General features: G+C 59.6%; 1 protein-coding gene and 1 long non-coding RNA gene across 2 annotated transcripts; both read right to left on the bottom strand.

Annotated features, from left to right (window-relative positions):
- Positions 1–345: 345 nt before the first annotated feature.
- On the bottom strand, positions 346–739 carry LOC122167545. The gene is made up of 3 exons (XR_006171048.1): positions 666–739; positions 517–590; positions 346–440 (listed from the first exon to the last, which is right to left on the bottom strand). It is a non-coding gene; the product is annotated as an uncharacterized LOC122167545 (long non-coding RNA).
- Positions 740–6,234: 5,495 nt separating this feature from the next.
- On the bottom strand, positions 6,235–15,696 carry UBQLN4 (ubiquilin 4). The gene is made up of 11 exons (XM_042832202.1): positions 15,584–15,696; positions 15,071–15,331; positions 13,096–13,301; positions 12,547–12,809; positions 11,188–11,346; positions 10,336–10,561; positions 9,903–10,042; positions 9,376–9,459; positions 8,817–8,932; positions 8,053–8,230; positions 6,235–7,407 (listed from the first exon to the last, which is right to left on the bottom strand). Exons 1-11 carry the CDS (start codon positions 15,694–15,696, stop codon positions 7,255–7,257), a joined length of 1,899 nt encoding a protein of 632 aa, XP_042688136.1. The 3' UTR covers positions 6,235–7,254.
- Between the last annotated feature and the right edge of the window lie 1,175 nt (positions 15,697–16,871).

The following is a 16,871-nucleotide window of genomic DNA, read 5'->3' as shown; positions in this document are numbered from 1 at the left end:
GGGGGGGCACTGGGAGGGGCTCAAGGCAGTACTGGGGGGAGGGGGCAGCAACAGAGGTATTGAGGGGCTGCAGATGGCAGCAGGGGGCTGTGGGGAGTTTTGGGTGGCACTGGGAGCATGCTCAGGGTCTGCAGGCAGCACTGGAGGCACTGGGAGAGGCTGGAGGTGGCACTGGGCAGCTAGCGAGGAGCTGCAGATGGCACTGTGAGCTCTGGATAGCAGTGGGGAGGGGAAGGGGGGCTCCAGGCAGCACTCAGAGGTTCTGCGGAGGGCCCGCACCGCTCAGAAGGGCTGCAATGATTCCCCCCCCCTCCCCCCCCCAATAACTCCCCCCGCCCGCCCCGCACCTGCCCGTCCCGCACGGCGATGTTGGCCGCCGCCTCGTTGAAGACGTGATCCCACCAGTGGAAGGAGAACTGCTCGGCAGCGTCGTGCCCCACCTGCGGTGAAGGACGGGGGTGAGGAGCGGCGGCGGGCCGATCCGGGGGCTGGGGGGGGTCTGAAGGCCGCGCTCACCCCCGCGGTGCCGCACTTGACGCTCGGGCGGATGGGCCGCGCGATGCCGTCCTCCCGCTTCCCCAGCCCGCGGCCTGCGGATAGAGACACCCTTCAGCCGCCGCGCCGCGCCCCGCCGCTTCAGCGGGAGCGATCGGGCCGGCGCTCACCCCGCGTCCATCCGTGCCGCCTCAGCTCCCGCTCGGCGAAGCGCAGCCCGGCGCCCTGCGGCTCCGCCGCGCTCATGGCCGCCCGGCTCCCCTCACGGCCGGGCCGCGCCGCTCTCTGCGCATGCGCTGCGCACGCTCCGCACAGCGCCGCCGTTACTCAAGGGGGAGGGGCGCGTGCGCGGGTCCTTCGGGTGTGCGCATGCGCAAAAAGCGAGACTCGGAGGGACCCACAGGGTGCCATAAGGACCCATGGAATCATAGACTCACAGAATGGCCAGGGTTGAAAGGAGCACAGCGAGCATCAGTTCCAACCCCTGCTGTGTGCAGGTCACCAACCAGCAGCCCAGGCTGCCCAGAGCCACATCCAGCCTGGCCTTGAACGCCTGCAGGGCTGGGGCATCCACAGCCTCCTTGGGCAGCCTGTAGCAGTGCCTCACCACCTGTGTGAAAAACTTCCTCCTACATCCAACCTCAGCCTCCCCTGTTTCCGTTTGGCCTTTTCAACCCACGCCATTCTGTGGTTCTGCGATTCTATTAAAGTATTTTAGAGAGGACGGGAATCTAATCAGTGATTTAGAAGGGAGGAAAGCAGATGACAGACGGGTGCGTATGCAGACGACACGCTGCGGTGCCCTTTAGTATTTGATGGAAATTGGTCCTAAGGGAACACAATCAAACACTGAGGGAGCAGATGCTACCAAGCAGTTGTAGGAACCTGGGGGCAGGACCAGGGCACGAGCAGGGCGTTAGGAAGGGAACCTTCCAGGGCAACAATGGCAGATGGATCCTTCTCAGAACTGCCACGGAAATGGAGGGTTTCATTCTATGCTGGCTGTAACCAGTGCAGCTTTCAGCCTGGAGAAGGGGGGGCTCGGGGGAGACCTGGTTGCTCCCCATAACTGCCTGAAGGGACGCTGCAGTGAGCGGGGGGTCGGCCTCTGCTCTCGTGTAGCAGGGATAGGACCGGAGGGAATGGGCTCCGGATGCGCTGGGGAGCTTCAGGCTGGACGTTAGGAAATATAGGAAATAGCAGGAGAGGTCAGGCAGTGGAATGGGCTGCCAGGGAGCGATGGAGTCACCGAGCCCGGAGTGTTCAAGGAACGTCTGGATTTTGTGCTGAGGGACGAGGATTAGTGAGAATATTGGTGACGGGTGGACGGTTGGACTGGGCGGATCTCAAAGGCCTTTTCCAACCTCGGCCATTCTGCCGTTCTGCCGTTCTGCCGTTCTTTGAGTGCCTTTTCAGCAGCAGCAGCATTCCCTGCAGGACCAACGAAGCCCAAGAAGCAACCAAAGCCCTGCTGCCGATGACTCCGAGGTTGGTGGCTCCTGCAACAATATCCACCCACCGGGGAACTCGTTTTATCGCACAGACTGCCAGCAGCTCAGCGAGCCGTATGGAGCAGATCAGCAATGGCTCGCATTGCGAGGCGAGGGGCCGGGTGGGAAAGATGAAAGCAGCCGATGGAAGCACAGGCTGCAGAGCCGGCCAGGAGGCTGGGCTGGCGGGGCCGCGTTCGGCTCTCCTGAGCATCAGCGCGAAACCCGGAGCCAAAGAGCGCTCGAGTCCTGCGAAACGCCGCTCGGAAGGCGGCCGGAGCCGGCGGCCCCAACCGGCGCTGCGAGCGGCGTGGGAGGAGCGAGCGGCCCGGCGGCAGCGGAGCGGCTGTCGCCATTTCACGGCAAAGCCTGCGGGTCAGCGGGCCGAGCCTGGCTGCCGGGGAGCTGCCGCCGCGGGTGGCTGCTGGGGCAGCAGCAGGAGCTACTGGCCAACGGGGAAAGTCTTACCAGTCAAATGCAAAAAAAAAAAAAAAAGGGGTAAGGGTAAAACAAGACAAGTTTTTATCTTATGCATTTTGCTAAAATATAATAATTCTCAAATTAAAGGAGCTTATTTTGCCCAGTCCAATATTACCAATACAAAAAGAGAGTATTGATGTTCTATGAGTGACAGTTACAGTGGTATATACAACATAATTTGCTGAAGGGTGCCTCAGAATTGAGCTTTCCCTGCAGGTATCTTGCAGGTATTGAGATTACAAGCCAGAAGTAGCATGCTTCGGAAGATCAGAAGTTTTCAGTCTGGCTTCAAGCTGGGAAAAACAGCGTTGCACCCCCAGAAGTTACAGAAATCTCAATCAGGTTCACCCAGCTGTGCGGGGTCGGGGACGCCTGGCAGAGCCAAAATGCGGCCGATAGAAGGGAAGTTAAAAGCAGGAGGTGGGTGAAGCAGCGCCCTGTGAGGTGTTGGAAGGACGAGAGAAGCAGCAGATCGCTTCTTGGAGATTGGATCGTTGGCTGAATGTGAACCCAAGGACAGCAGCCCAGTCCTGCTGATTTAATGATGGATGGGAGGAGCGATAGTTTGGTCCAAGGCTGGGGGGCAGTTGATAGGACTGTTGAAGACGCAGCCAGTGGCAGCAAACCCACTGGCCAAGTTAAGCAATGAGTGCGTGGCATTCGCCTTCCGGATTGCAGCAGGAGAGTAGGAAAACCCCGACACGGGGAGCAAAGCCTCAGCGAACCTGGGCGCTGTTAACCAGCGTGAGAAAAAATCCGAGTCCCAGATTTCAGGTTAGGGATGTTGGTGGCAGCAGCCGTGTTCACTCATGGCTGCAGGGTTGGCAGGGAGGAGTCGCGCCTGTCGGCGGCGTCCGTCCCGTGGCCCCAGGCGGCGCAGTGCGGCTCTGCTGCTGCTCAGAGGCTGAGCGCCTCAGGCTCACGGTCTGCCCCGCGCCGCTGCTCTGATTCACCTCCACGTCAGCCCAGTCCCCAACACGTCGTGTCTTTGGTGAATTTGTGCTTTCCATGGATTAGGAGGGCAATGATTCCAAGAATGAGCAACACGTTCTGCTGCCCCGTGCTGGGCTCTCTCTCCACTCTCTGTATTTGCCTCATGTTTTGCCTGGCTCAGTTCTACCCCACTCAGAGCGCCCCAAATCTTTACTCTGCTCAGTAGCTTTCTTAGCAGAAGAAAACCAACTGTTTCACATAGGAGTTCAGTAAAGGCCGATACTGCATGCAGAAAATCCTGGAAGCTGCTACTGCAAAACCACAACCCACCTCTCACCCAGAGAACAGCCCAGCGAGTTGCGAGGATTTGTCAGCTCCTGAGCATGAGTGGGGGCCTCCACGGCAGGGTGGAGCTTTGCTGCGCGATAATAAGATGCCACAACGACAGCAGAGGGCTGTGTGCCATGGGCTGCGAGTTCGCTGAATTCCTGGGTTTAAATGGCCACCAAGTTTCTCGACAGAGAGCCCTGCTGATGGAAGAGAAGGAAGGCAGCAATTTGCCGGACTCACAGAGCAGCAAAGCGGAGCCACCTGTGAGCCAGCAGTGTGACTGACGGAGGCTGGCCGCGCCGCTGGGCCGAGCGACAGGGGAACCACTGGGAGATGGTGAGGATTCCTGGATGGAAGCGCTTTTCTGACTCAAGGAAACGTAATGCGGGATGCGCAGTAACTGCCGCCGCCGAGGCAATGCGGGCACAGCCATCGCCGTGTGCTCAGGAGGAAACAGTCCGAGCATTTCAGGCAGGTGCTAAACGGGCTTTTGGTGCTGCAGCTCATGGAAAGAGCGAGGACTGCAGACACGAGGAACACAAATTCAGCACAGTGTGAACCTGCCAAAGCGCTCTGCACCACGAACGGACGCTGCGCTTTGCAATGTCCCCATCAACCCCTCTGGTGCAATGTCCCCATTAACCCCTCTGGCTGTTGCTGTGGTTGCCTTCAAGAGAAGCACTTCCCCCCATCGGCCGCGCGTTGATTTGAAGCAGCAGGCACACAGTGCCTTCTAGTGGCCCGTTTGTAGGAACAGGGCTGTTGCATCGTTGCATTACGCGCTGAGCTCTCCCTTGCCGCCTGGTTATGGATGCAGCGTGACAGACTGGAAGCCGTGTTGGAAGGCATTCTGTTCTAACAGGGAATCTTCAGCAGGAGAAACACAGTAATGGAAGAGAGAAGCAGCCGGGGCCTCCACCCGAGGCTGAGCTGTGTCTCTCCGGGTGTAGGTAGGGATGCGATGGGCAGAGATATTCCTCTCCATCCTCCTTATCTCCCACCACCCCATCGGTGTCACCCAAGGACAGGCAGCCAAACTGGTGGGATGCTCCGAAATGAGGGCTGAGTGCTGAGCGACGAGCCGTGGGCAGGCTGAGAGCTGGGCAGCAGGAAACCAGAGGGGGTTTAACAAGAGCAAGGGCAGAGTCTTGCAGCCGGGGAGGAATAAATGCACTGGGGTCGAGCTGCTGGAGAGGAGCTCTGCAGAGGGGGACCTGGGGCTCCTAGTGGGCGACAGGTCGTCTGTGGGCTGTGTGCCCTGGTGGCCAGGAGGGCCAGCGGGACCCTGGGGGCATTAAGAGCATGAAGGGGAGCGTGGCCAGCAGGGCAAGGGAGGTGACCCCCCTTCTCTGCTTTGCCCTGGTGAGGCCATGCTTGGAACACTGGGCTCTGGTTCTGATCCGGACTGATTCTGGACTCCGTTCAAAACGACAGGGATCTCCTGCAGAGATGCAGCAGAGGGAGCAGAGGTGATGCGGGGCCTGGAGCATCTCCTGTGAGGACAGGCTGAGCGACCCGGGGCTTTCAGCCCCCAGAAAGGAAGGCTGGGAGGTGATCGGATCAGTGTCCGTAGATCTCTTGAGTGTGGTTGTCAAAGGGACACGGCCAGGCTCTTCTCAGCGCTCCGTGGGGATGGGGGAAATGGCCACGAAGCGCAGCGTGGGAAGGTCTGCACCGATATGGGAAGGGATCCTTCACAACGGGGGCGGCACAGCGCTGAGCTGCCCAGGGAGGCCGCGGGTTCTCCTTCTCTGCAGGCATCGCAGAGCTTCCTGTGCACTGAGCTGCGCAGCCTGCTGCAGGGAGCTGCTGTGCAGGGGCTGGACTCCATGACCTCTGAGGTCCCTTCCAGCCCCTACAGCTCCGCGATAGATCGTGATTTTGGCACCTATGCTCATCAGTCATTCTCCTGAGTCAGTGAGGAGAGCTCATCCAGAGGGCGAGAGAGGAAGAGCGTGGGATGAAGGCAGGGGCCGCTGGCTGGGCTGGCACTGTGCTGCAAGGACACCAGGAGGTAGAATAGAGCGTGGAATGGAAGACTGGAACCATGAGCACTGCCTGGGACAAACTGCCGGGCCCCACGCGCTGCCCCAGCTCCTGCAACCTCAGCTCCACGCTGCGGTGCTGCTCAGCCCCCCATGCGCTTTTCTTTGCAGCTGCAGGGCTGCTGCCGCCTCTCCCCTTCCCTCCCTGCCCCATCCTCCCCTACGGAAAAAAGGGAAGAATTGCATTAAATGTGGGATTGCTGCGGTGAAGGGAAGGACCAGGCAGCCTGGTCTAGTATTAAACGTGGAGGTTGGTGACCCTGCCTGCGGTGGGGGGGTTGGAGATCCGTGATCCTTGAGGTCCCTCCCAACCCTGGCCCTTCTGTGATTCTGGGAAGGAGGGCCGGAGAGGTAGGGGCTGCACCGACCCCCACCCTCTGCCCCAGGGTGAGAGATTCATCAGGAGGTAACGAGGCAAACTCAATCAGCGGCAATCAAGGACGATACACGGAGCGCAGGGAGACGGATGGTTGTGCGCATTTATTATTTGTTGTTGTTTTCTCGTTGATAAACCTGGTCTGCAAACCACACGGCCCCGGAGACCCTGGGGAAAGGTTGGTCCTCCACGGAATGCAGCGTGGTTCAAACGCACCACAACGGGGAGGGGGGGAAATGAGGATGGCGCCGGGCTGGGAAGCACGCGGACACCGACGCTTTTGAGTGAAGAGATCGGATCTTTCCATCTCCTCTCGTTTTTACAGATACCGAACCCGCAGAGCAGAAGAAGACGCGACGCGGCCGCGCGAGGAGCGGAGCGCTGGGGCAGCAGCAGCCTCTGCAACGCCTTCTTCCGCACGGCGCCTTCAGCTCGGCTTCCACGACAGCAAAGCCCGTCCCTGAAGGCCGCCGGGGCTCCGCGTCGCCATCCCAGCTGCGCAGAGACCCCACTCCAGGCGTGGTTTGCACGCAGGCCAGCCCTGGAGCCGGAGGCGGCAGCCCCCCGCGCGCCGAGGGCCCCATTCGTCCCATGGAATTATTAAGACAAACGACATCAGAAATTTCCAAGTCGCTGCGATTTTTCTTTTGCTCTATTATCCCCAAGAAGATGCCGGGAGAAAGAACCGGAAAGCAAACTTGGCTCAAGTTTTAAATATCTGCCTGAAAGGAGGGCGAAGGGAGGGAATCATGTACAGTTAAAATCAAGCTACTCAAAACACAATCATTCAGGTAAATAACTAGGAGTATCGCCTCTACCATCTAGAGAGAGAGAGAAGAGTGTCTGAAACAGAGGGCATATTGAGGAAAAATACACATCTGAAGTCTCTGTGGCCACGATGAGAACTGGAATCCACATACAAGCCAGTTAAAGAGCATTTCAACATGAAATCTTAACTTAGTAGGAAGGTCGGGGTTAAGCTGTATCTTTTTTGTTTTAAATACATGGACAGCTGTCAGATATGAAAATGACGGCGGGCTTTCCTGAAAGATCCCCTGCGCGTGAATGGATGCGAGCTGACATCTGCGGGGCGGCGGGACGGAGCTTAGGAAGGCTGGGAGCCCAGCAGTCTCTCAATGGCCGCGTTGATGTCCCCGCCCGTGGCGATGAGCGCCTGCAGGTTGGCCTCACGGTTAATGAAGCCCATGGCGTTCAGCTGCTCCAGCTGCTGTTGGAATCGCACTTCGGGACTCTGCGCCTGCAGAGGGAAAGGACAAAGCGCTCAGCTGCGGTGGATCCGGGCACGAGGCGGAGCGGGGGCAGCGCTGCAATTCCTCCGTGCCTTCAGCGCTGCGATCCAGCGCCCCGGATCTCAGCGGCTTCGGCAGAGCAGCCTCGCCGCGCACGGGCCGCTCCACGCCTGCGGCAAACAGGACGGCCGGCACCCTGCGTTTCACGGCCCAAGAACCAACCCGGCCTGGGACCAAAGCAAACTCGGCAGAAAGCAGCAGAGCCAAAGGGAGCCGGCTGCTGAACCACGGCCCTGGGGGGGGGTGGGAGCAGGACAAGCTGAGCTTACCCAGCGGTGCCCCCGAGAAGCCCACCGGCACGAAAATGGGCACCCAGGACTTACGGGGAGCTCATGAATCGGAGGGAGAGCGATCTGCGTGGGCATACGGGGACAGGACAAGGCTTTCAAGTAAAGGAGGGGAGACTTCAGACGTTAGGTGGAAATTCTTTGCTCAGAGGGCACCGCGTGCTGCCCAGAGCTGTGGGTGCCCCAGCCCTGGAGGTGCCGGAGGCTGTGGACAGACCCTGAGCAGACGGAGCGCGGGCTCAGGAAGTGGATGATCTTTGAGATCCCTTCCACCCTAAGGCATCCTACGACTCCACGATTACATACTTGAGAGCTTCCTCCGGCCAGCAGCTGGATCATCTGCTGCATGAGCTGCTGCTGGGGGTTACCGCCCCCGGCTGGAGAGGCACTGGCCGGCGTCGAAGCGGAGGGAACGGGGTTCTCCGGGATTGTGCTTCCTCCTGTGGAGGACGGGGGCATTCGAGGCATGCCAAAGGAGCCGAGGCTGCAGAGGAAGGCAGGGTTTGCTCAGAGGCGAGCCGGCACTTCTGGCTGTCCCCTGCCTACCTTGCGAGGGTGAGGCAGCACAGGGAGCCAGCAGGCTCGGCCAGGCTGGTCACGCTCCACGACTGGCTGTGCTCGTATCCCAGCCACAGCACCGCTGGGAGCAAGCCATCCTAACACAGCACAGCCCCAAAAGACTGCAGAGACTGAGCAGAGACTGCGCACGGACAAAGAGCAGAGGGCCCGAGGGCACCCGGCAGCACAGCGTGCCCTCACTTACCCACCCAGCCCCACGGCGCGCATCTCATTCCTCAGAGTAAAACTGAGCCCCCCTGACACTTAAATACCTCAAACGAAACTCAGAGGAGGGACCAAACGGTTCCCAAATCTTTTCCCCAAACAGAGAAGGTCAAGGACTCCCCCCACGAAACGCAAACAAACGGGAAGCGCCCATCAGCTGGAGCCCAGAGCCCTGCAGGCGCACGCACAGCGCTCCCGAGCAGATCTGCTGGGTGAACGGGCGCCAGGCTGCCTGCCGGCCTCCAGCACGCCCTGCCCGCAGCATCGCGCCCCGAGGAGCTCCTTACCTTGGCACCAGTCCTGGGGCCTCCGTTTGCAGCGTCTGGAGCCCCTGCTGGATCTGGAGGAGCGCCTGCATGGCGCGGGGGTTGGTGAGAATGGACAGGGAGTCTGGGTTCTGCATCTGGGAACGAAGGAGAGACACGGCGGCCGTGAGCAGCCAGAGCTGCAGGCAGGGCAGCTCAGCACGGCGCTGCAGCACAGCCAGCCTCAGCGCTGGGCTCCCCTCCCCGCCCCTCCAGCTCCACACTCCCAGAGCTTCCATCACATCTCCCACATGAAGTAGGAGAATCAGATTAGGACGGGGCACGCGTGCCTCCACAATTAAAGCCGTTTTGATCCACTCAAGTGAACCAGCTGCTCAAGCGCAATTAGCCAGGCTAATTTTCGTAAACTCATTACTGGGAGAGAGCGTCCACACAGGGGTTTCACGCGGCTGAGCTCGTCTCATTTCAAGTCAACCCTGAGGTAATTTAGGTTACCTCATTTACATTGCCGTGCCCAAACAAGCTCCCCCTCTCCTTCCCCTGCGCCAACCCCCCCCCAGGGCCAGACAGGGGCTGTTACCTGCTGCAGGAAGACTGGGAGCTGAAGGCGGAGCTGTTCTTGAAGCTGTGGGTTCCCAGCAAAGAGGGGAACATTTACCATGATCTAGCAAGAGACGGCACACAGAGGATCAGAGCATTGCTGCCCACGGCTGTAACGCTCCATGTAACCCAGCCCCAAAGAACACGACGCTCGTGTCCCCGACTTTCTCCCCAGGCTCTCGTCGTGTTTTCCTGCCTATGGGAACTGAAAGACTGACACAAGACAGCTCAGTTCCTGGCAGCGTTGTTGAACAGGACCCACGGGCAGAGAAGGGCCACCCCTGTGCTCCCCTGAAAGCCCCCTCCTCCTGTGAGTGGCTCCACTAAAACGCAGGGCCCACCGTCGTGTCTGCCTTCGAGCTACAGAGAAACTGAACAGAATTGTTTACACTCACTCGGCTCAGCTTTCTGCAAGACAAACCTCTCTGACTACGGGAGCAGACTGTTCTCACAAGCACTGTGCTCAAGTACTGCCTGATCACGAATAGCAGATACAACAGCTGTTACCTGTGCTGCAAAGTCTGGGTTCTGGGCAAGGGTCTGCATCATGCTCCTCATGTAAGGGGCAGAGATCATATTCTGCATCAGCTGAGGATTCTCTGAAATCTGCTGCAGGAGACCTTGCATCTCCGGGCTGTTAAACATGCCTGCAAGGGTGAAGGAAAGAGAAAACAAAGGAAAACTCCTTGCAGCGCAATGCAGAGCAGTGCCACAGCACCTTTACTTCACCCACGGGCCAACAGGGAAGGCCTTCCCTCTCTGCCGAGCTCTCAAGGCCTGCAGGGACAGCGGCGCTCCTCCAGTCGCACAGGAAATAACCCAACCCTGGTGCAGTTGCAGTAATGCCTGCCTGCACAGCAGCCCCGTTCTGCAGCAAAACCCCCACCGACGCCCGGCTGCTCGGTGCCACCGGACCGTCCCGGTCCCTCTCGTCACGTACCTGCCCCAAAGCTAGCAGCATTGAGCCCAAAGGGGTTGGACACGGTCGGGGTGCTCTGGGTGCTTCCTGAGCCAGCGCTCCCTTCGCTGCTGGGCGCCTGGCTCTGTGAAGCAGGGGGGCTGGGGCTCCAGGGGTTTGGTAACGGCTCTCTGTTTTCTGTCCGCAAAGGCTGAGAGCTGGAGCTCTCGGAGCTCCCCGTCAAGGAAGAGAAGGGGTTGTTGCCAAACTGGGGAAGGGAGAGAGAAGAAACAGCCTCATTAGTCAGCCCAATGGGGAAAGCCGGACTCAGCCCGTCGCTGTGTGAGCTGGGAAGCAATCGCTCGTGCTCAGATTGCTGAACACACACCAGAGTTTGCCTCCTGAGAAGTGTGCAATCCACAAGGCGCCACATTCAGAGAAACCCCAGCTCAAGAAATGGCCAGAGCCCCGGGCCGGGCTTCCAAACACCCACGAGCCATCAGCACCCAGCCAAACCCACAGGGAGCGTCAGCCCGGAGGACGTCTGCACAGCTCGCAGACAGACCTGCTCGCTCCTCCCGTGCTCCAAAGCTGACCCAAAGGTGTCAGGCTGGAGCTGACACAGAGCCCCACCGCGCTAACGGAGCTGCAGCATCTGGGCACCTGGGTATCTGCCTACTTGGACAGCAAAGGACAGCTCACATCCCCAACCCCTGCAATGAAAGCAGCCAGCCAGCACCGCACCGCCTCTCCTTCCAGCTGCGTTCGTCACCTCCGGAGGGAGAAGACCAGGAGCTGCGGCTGGAGAAGGAACAACCAGCTTCCCTTCTCAGCGCGCTATGCTGCGCTGCAGAGCCGTGCTGCAGAGCCGTGCTGCAGAGCCGCGCTCCATACCTGCTCCCTGGCGGCGCTGAACATGGGCTCCTGGATGTCCGTGTACATGCGGCGCAGGGCGTTGTACCCTCCTGGAATGCTCTCGAGGTTGCTCAAAGCACGGTCCTGGTTCCTCATCATCTCCTGCATCATGGCGGGGTTACGGGCCAGCTCCATGGTCTGCCAGAGAGGAGAACGTGGAACGGCTGGGCCCGCGTGCGCCCAGCAGAGCAAAGTGCACCCCGAGGTTGTGAGCAGCCCAGCAGCGCAACGCTGAGCCGCCAGCCGAGCACTCAGAGTTCACTGTGAGCTCCCAGAAGGAAGAGGATAATTAAACCCGTTTCACAGCCGGGGAGCAGAGAGATCATTTATCCAAGCAAGGAGAGCCCGGCGATGCTGGCTCCTCCCACCTCGCTCAGCTCTCTGCCTTTACAGCCCCAGCTCAGCTCTGTGGGACTGTCTGACTTCTAAGCAGTATCGGAACATCCGAACATCCAACTGCCACATGTTCCCACTCAAAGCAGGCGGACTGCATTCAAAAGCCTGAGATGGAAGAGCTGGGATCTTCCTGCTGGAGGAAAACCGAGCAGTTCGTCAGCTCCAGGCTCCTGACGGCTCCCTCCTGCTCAAGGAGCACCCAGACATCCTGGGAGCTGCATAAATCCCAAACATCCACAATTGAGCCCTGCAGCTCTGCAATGTCACGTAGGGCCGACACGGCTGAAATTAAAACAAGATAATGGGAAGCGCATGGAAACTGGGCTCCTTCAGCAGCCACACGGAAACACATGCAGAGCAGTCCTCCTGGGAGCAGCAGAGCCCTGCTGAGGGCTGCCTAACGCTCAAGTTTCCCCTCATGCTGCCTCCCCGTGTCCTCCAGGGTGCAAGGCCATCTCTCCTCTGGGGCTGTGCAGAAAATAGAGCCCTCCAGGACCCCGGCCCATCACCAGTGCAATATTTTACGGGTACCACAGCACAGCTGTGCAGCCTGTGTTCATCCACCAGCAGAAAAAGAGAACAGCAGAACACATGCAGGGCAGCTTCACTTCTCTGTGACTCCTTTTGCTCCCGTGCACGGATCAGAACACAGCGGCCTCGTGTGCGGCGCACTGCAACGATCCCAGAGCCCTTTTCTGCCCAACACTCAATAGATCAGCAGCTCTGACAGGGAGGAAGAGCCGCACGCACGCGGGCTGAGTAATGGCTGTTTATTTCACTTGAGACCACCGCCTGTCTGCGAGGGGTTTTCAGTGGGAAGGAGAAGGAGGAGATCCTTCAATCCACCGTTCTGCATTCCCACACCCCCTGCTAGAGCAGCTCTGAAGCTGAGCCACCACAAACTGTGGCAGCGCTCGGATCCGTCGCGGCGCGCCGACCCACCTGCCTCATCAGCTCCGGGTTGTTCAGCATGTGGCTGATCTCCGGATTTCGCTCCATCAGCTGCTGCATCTGCGGGTTGGCCATGATCATCTGCCGCATGAGGTCGGGGTTCGACATCATGTTTTGCACCAAGGGGTTCTCCATGATCTGAGAGAGCATCTCCGGGTTGGACATCAGCTGTCGCTGCATCTGCTGCTGGAGCTCCATGAAGTTGGCAGAGCCCATGCCCAGGTTGCCCAGCCCAGTGATGCCACCGAAGCCAGCTGCAGAGGGAACAACGCGGGAGGGAGGAGAGAGCTGAGGGTCAGGGAACGACGGCCGCGGCGGAAGGAGAGGACATTCAGGGGCTGAACTGCGCCCACACGGAGCTGGGGGAGCCCCGAGCAGGCGGCTCTCAGGGGGATCCCCTGCACAGAGGGCTTGGGGGCGGTCCTGAGCAGGCAAACGACTCAGGTGAGCAGGAGAAACAATCACAGGGCCAAAAACCCAACCCCTCCACCTACACCTCAGGAACGCTTCTTCCCTGACTTCCTCGTGGGCCCCACTTACAAAGGATCGACGTGGCGCTGTTGGGGCCTCCGTCTCCAGGACCTCCCAGACCCCCCGAGCCGCTGCTCCGTCGGCCGCCGCCCCCCGCGTCCGGAGCGGCGCCGCTGGATGTGGAAGGCTGAGATGGGGCAGCAGGAGAAGGGGATGCTGTGGTGGGGGCAGAAGCAGCACCGGGGGCAGAAGCAGCAGATGTTGGATCTTGGACCCTGCAAAGAAACAAAACGAGCCGTTACGCTTCTGGCACTCGGGAGAGCAGAGCGGCGTCCTCTGCGCAGGCTTCCCTCCGGGCGGCAGCAGGCCGTTCCCATTCCCATTCCCATTCCCATCCCATTCCCATTCCCATCCCATTCCCATTCCCACCTGTACGGATGCACGGCTGTGGCCCCCAGCTGCCTCCCATCTGCCAGGAGCCACCTTCCCCCCTGCTGCACAGCAGCCGACCCACACGGAGCAGCCAATGCTCTCGCTGAGCTCCGGCCTGAACCAGGCCGAACTTTCACCTCGCCGTATCCTTGAGCAACGAGTTTGCTCTGAATGGGAAAATCCTCCTGCAGCTCCCGCAGAAACCACAGGAGGTTACGGCAGGGCTGCTGCAAGGGGCAAAGAGCAGCCGGCCTGGCTGCAGCTTCTCTTGTGTGCTGAATGCTACGATGCTCGCTGGGGCAAATAAGTCCCTGCCTTACAGTGCAGAGAACAGGAGGCAGACAGCAGCGAGCATCCCGTGGAGCTGCAGAGCATTTCTGTCCCAGTGGCTACGAATTCACCTCTCACATTTATTGGCCGTCCCTCACAAAGATTTCTCATCCCAGCACAAGTTCAGCACAGCTCCCTTCACCAGGCACGCAGCACCGCCAGCCGCAGAGCAGCGATGCAGCGCATCGGCTTTGCTCAGTTATCCAACCCCAGCAGTGCCTCATAATCACAGCTCTCCCTCAGGACTTTCACAGGCCTTTTAAAAAGAGCTTTTAAATGGTTCTCTGAGGCAGCTGCAGTCGTGCAGTGACAGTCCTGGGCTCAAGAACACTGAAGAGCTTTCAAACGAGGCAGAACCCAACATTCCCTTCACTCACCTCAACTAAGGAACGCCATTCTGTCACTCAAACAGCCAAGAGCACATCATTTCCTCTTTCCCAAACCCAGGAGGATTCCCTTCTCCACGTCCCTTTCCCTTCCCACACGCATTCCAGGACTTCTGAACACCAAACCCGAAGGTCCCTTGGTGTTTTCCAGACCCATCTGACCGACGTTGGAAACCCCCAAGCAGGAGCAGAGGACAAAGCAGACGGGAAGCTTAACCAAAGAAGGAAGCAGGAGAACAAGCAGTTGGTTTCTCCGAGCACAGGAGGGGCTGCAGTGCCTTCAGTGAGCACTGCCAATAAGCACGACCCCTTTCATCAACTTTACTGCCCAGGGAGGCGGTGGAGTCACCGACCCTGCGGGTGTTCAAGGAGAGGCTGGATGCTGTGTTGAGGGACGTGGTTTAGTGGGAGCTGTTGGGAATGGGGGAACGGTTGGACTGGATGAGCTTTGAGGTCTTTGCCAACCTTGGTGGTTCTATGATTCTGCGACTCCCTACGGCGGGCAGAGAACAGAACGAAAAGCCAGGACAGGGCTTCGTTACCTTTGGAGTCTGCAGGGCGAGGGCGCACAGCAGGAAGTGAGAGGAACCCTGGGCAGTGCTTGCAGCACTGCTGCTGGGAAGGTAATTTCTGCTAACAGTGAGTCATCGTGATCAGATCCAGGACACAACCACGTTCCAATGGTTTCTGCCCAGGCTGCCAGTGGCGAAGGCTCCGCGCACACAAAGCCACGCTAATTGCCTTAACGAGGCCTTCCCCCCCACGGGCTCACACAGGTGCGCAACAGAAGCTGGGCCAAGCGATAAACCAGAGCTGCGCAGCGAGGAGAGCTCAGAGCCACAGCCGCTCTTCTCACCGCCTGCTCCCAGCCCCCCCGACGCCGAACGGTTCCTTACTTCTGTGGAGTCTTAATGACCAAATGCACGGTCAGCCCGTCTTTGATCCCGTGTTGATTCAGAGTGTCTCCGTCCTTCAGGATCTTCCCAGCGAAGATCAGAACCAGCTGATCCTGTTTGGCTTTGAACCGCCTGGAAATCTCTTCTTTGAACTGAAAAACAAAGACGGACTTTTCAGGCAGAAGAAGAAGGCAGGAACCTGAAGGTAGCGCTCCGGACACCCAACGTTCACTGCACAAACGGCAGCGGGCACCAAAAGGGCTTCAACACCCCGACAGAAGGGAGCCGCGCGGGTAGCAGTGCAGCTCCAGCTGCCCAGGGCAGAAAGCAAAGATGAGCCCCGCACTGCTTCAAAACGTGGGCAGAAACCTCCCGAACCGTTACCTGGGGATGAGCTGAAGGCTTCCACAGCACGCGTGCCCTGAGGCCCGACCCAAACCCACCACTTGTCCTCGGGAGAACTGAGCTTTGTTTGTTACTGCTCATCTCATTTTTTCCCAAGGAAAGCCCAACTCTGATCCCGTACAGGACAGAAAAGGGCCCGGTCCCTCATCAGCCAATGGATTAAACTGCTCTTCTCCAATTCCTGTTCTCCTGCGAGCATCCACACCACCCAACACCGACATCTCTGCGCTGTGTGACGGGGGGATCAGCACCTGCCAGTAAGGCTGTCACTGCCAGCTCAGCTGGGCATTCCTGAGTCAGCAGGTGAGGAAAAAAAAAAACCTTTGCATTTGGACGCCACAGATTTCAAGAAATTCTCATGGGAAGGTCAGGACCAGAAGAGCAAACGCCTTTCCTAGGGCAGCTCGCAGCCCTGGTGCCAGAACTCCCCAAAAACTGGGCCTGGGAGGACAAACTGCTGGAGCTGAGGTGATCTGGGCCACAAAGCTTCACCCCCTGCTCTGCGCACTCACAGCAGAGGGCTGGGAAGGAGCAGAAGGGCCACAAACAACACGCAGCTCCCGCCCAGCTCCCAGCAGCGCCGGCAAACCACAACCTGTGTCCTAAAGCCCACGTCAAAGCACACAGCGCAGCACGCAAAGCCAAGATCCACACTGCTGACACCTCGCACCAGTGGGCACAGCCGCCTGCACAGCGCTTCTCATCAGCCCCCTCCTGCCCTCCAGGTGCACAGCGCCCTGCGGAGCAAACCCTCACATGGCTGATGTTCCCTTCTCTCTGCTTCACCCTGCCTTTGCCCCGAAGGCTCAAGAGGAGGGAGAAGGAGGGAAGGAAGGAGGGAGGGAAGGAAGGAGGGAAGGAGGAGCCTCTGGCCTCAGCCACCACACACTGCTGGTCCATCACCCCACAGCACCCCCACCCCTGCAGCACTCCACAGCTCCCAGCAGCACGGCTCCAGGGCCACGTCCCTCCCCCATCATCTCCCCCGACCTGAGGCATCTCCTGCCCCAAAAGGAGCTCCCCCCAGACCCAGCCCCACCACACAACGCCCATCTGTTGCCCCACATCACACCCACTCACAATAGCGCAGCCCCAGGGCCGTGCCCCCCATCCCCCCCCACCCTTCAGACCCCTCCCGGCCCTCACATCCCGTTCCACCAGCATTGCCCCACACCCCCTCCTGACCGCCCCAACAACGTCCCGTTCTCACCCTTCCACAGGTTTCAGCTCCCTCAGCTGAAACCCTCCCCCACAACCCAACACCCGCCGTCACGCAGCCCAGCCCAGCCCCGGGCAGCCCCCCAGCCCCCGCCTCAGCCCAAGGCCCGCCGTCACGCAGCTGCAGCCCAGCCCAGCCACCCTAGGCCCCCAGCCTCGGGCTCGGGCCGCCCCCCCC

This window comes from Centrocercus urophasianus, unplaced genomic scaffold (genome assembly GCF_019232065.1).
Source record: "Centrocercus urophasianus isolate 14NV4802_14NV808 unplaced genomic scaffold, USGS_Curo_1.0 seq_1050, whole genome shotgun sequence".
Lineage (NCBI taxonomy): Eukaryota > Metazoa > Chordata > Aves > Galliformes > Phasianidae > Centrocercus > Centrocercus urophasianus.
Note: the sequence above shows the minus strand (reverse complement) of the source record. Positions and strands in the feature narration are given on the sequence as shown.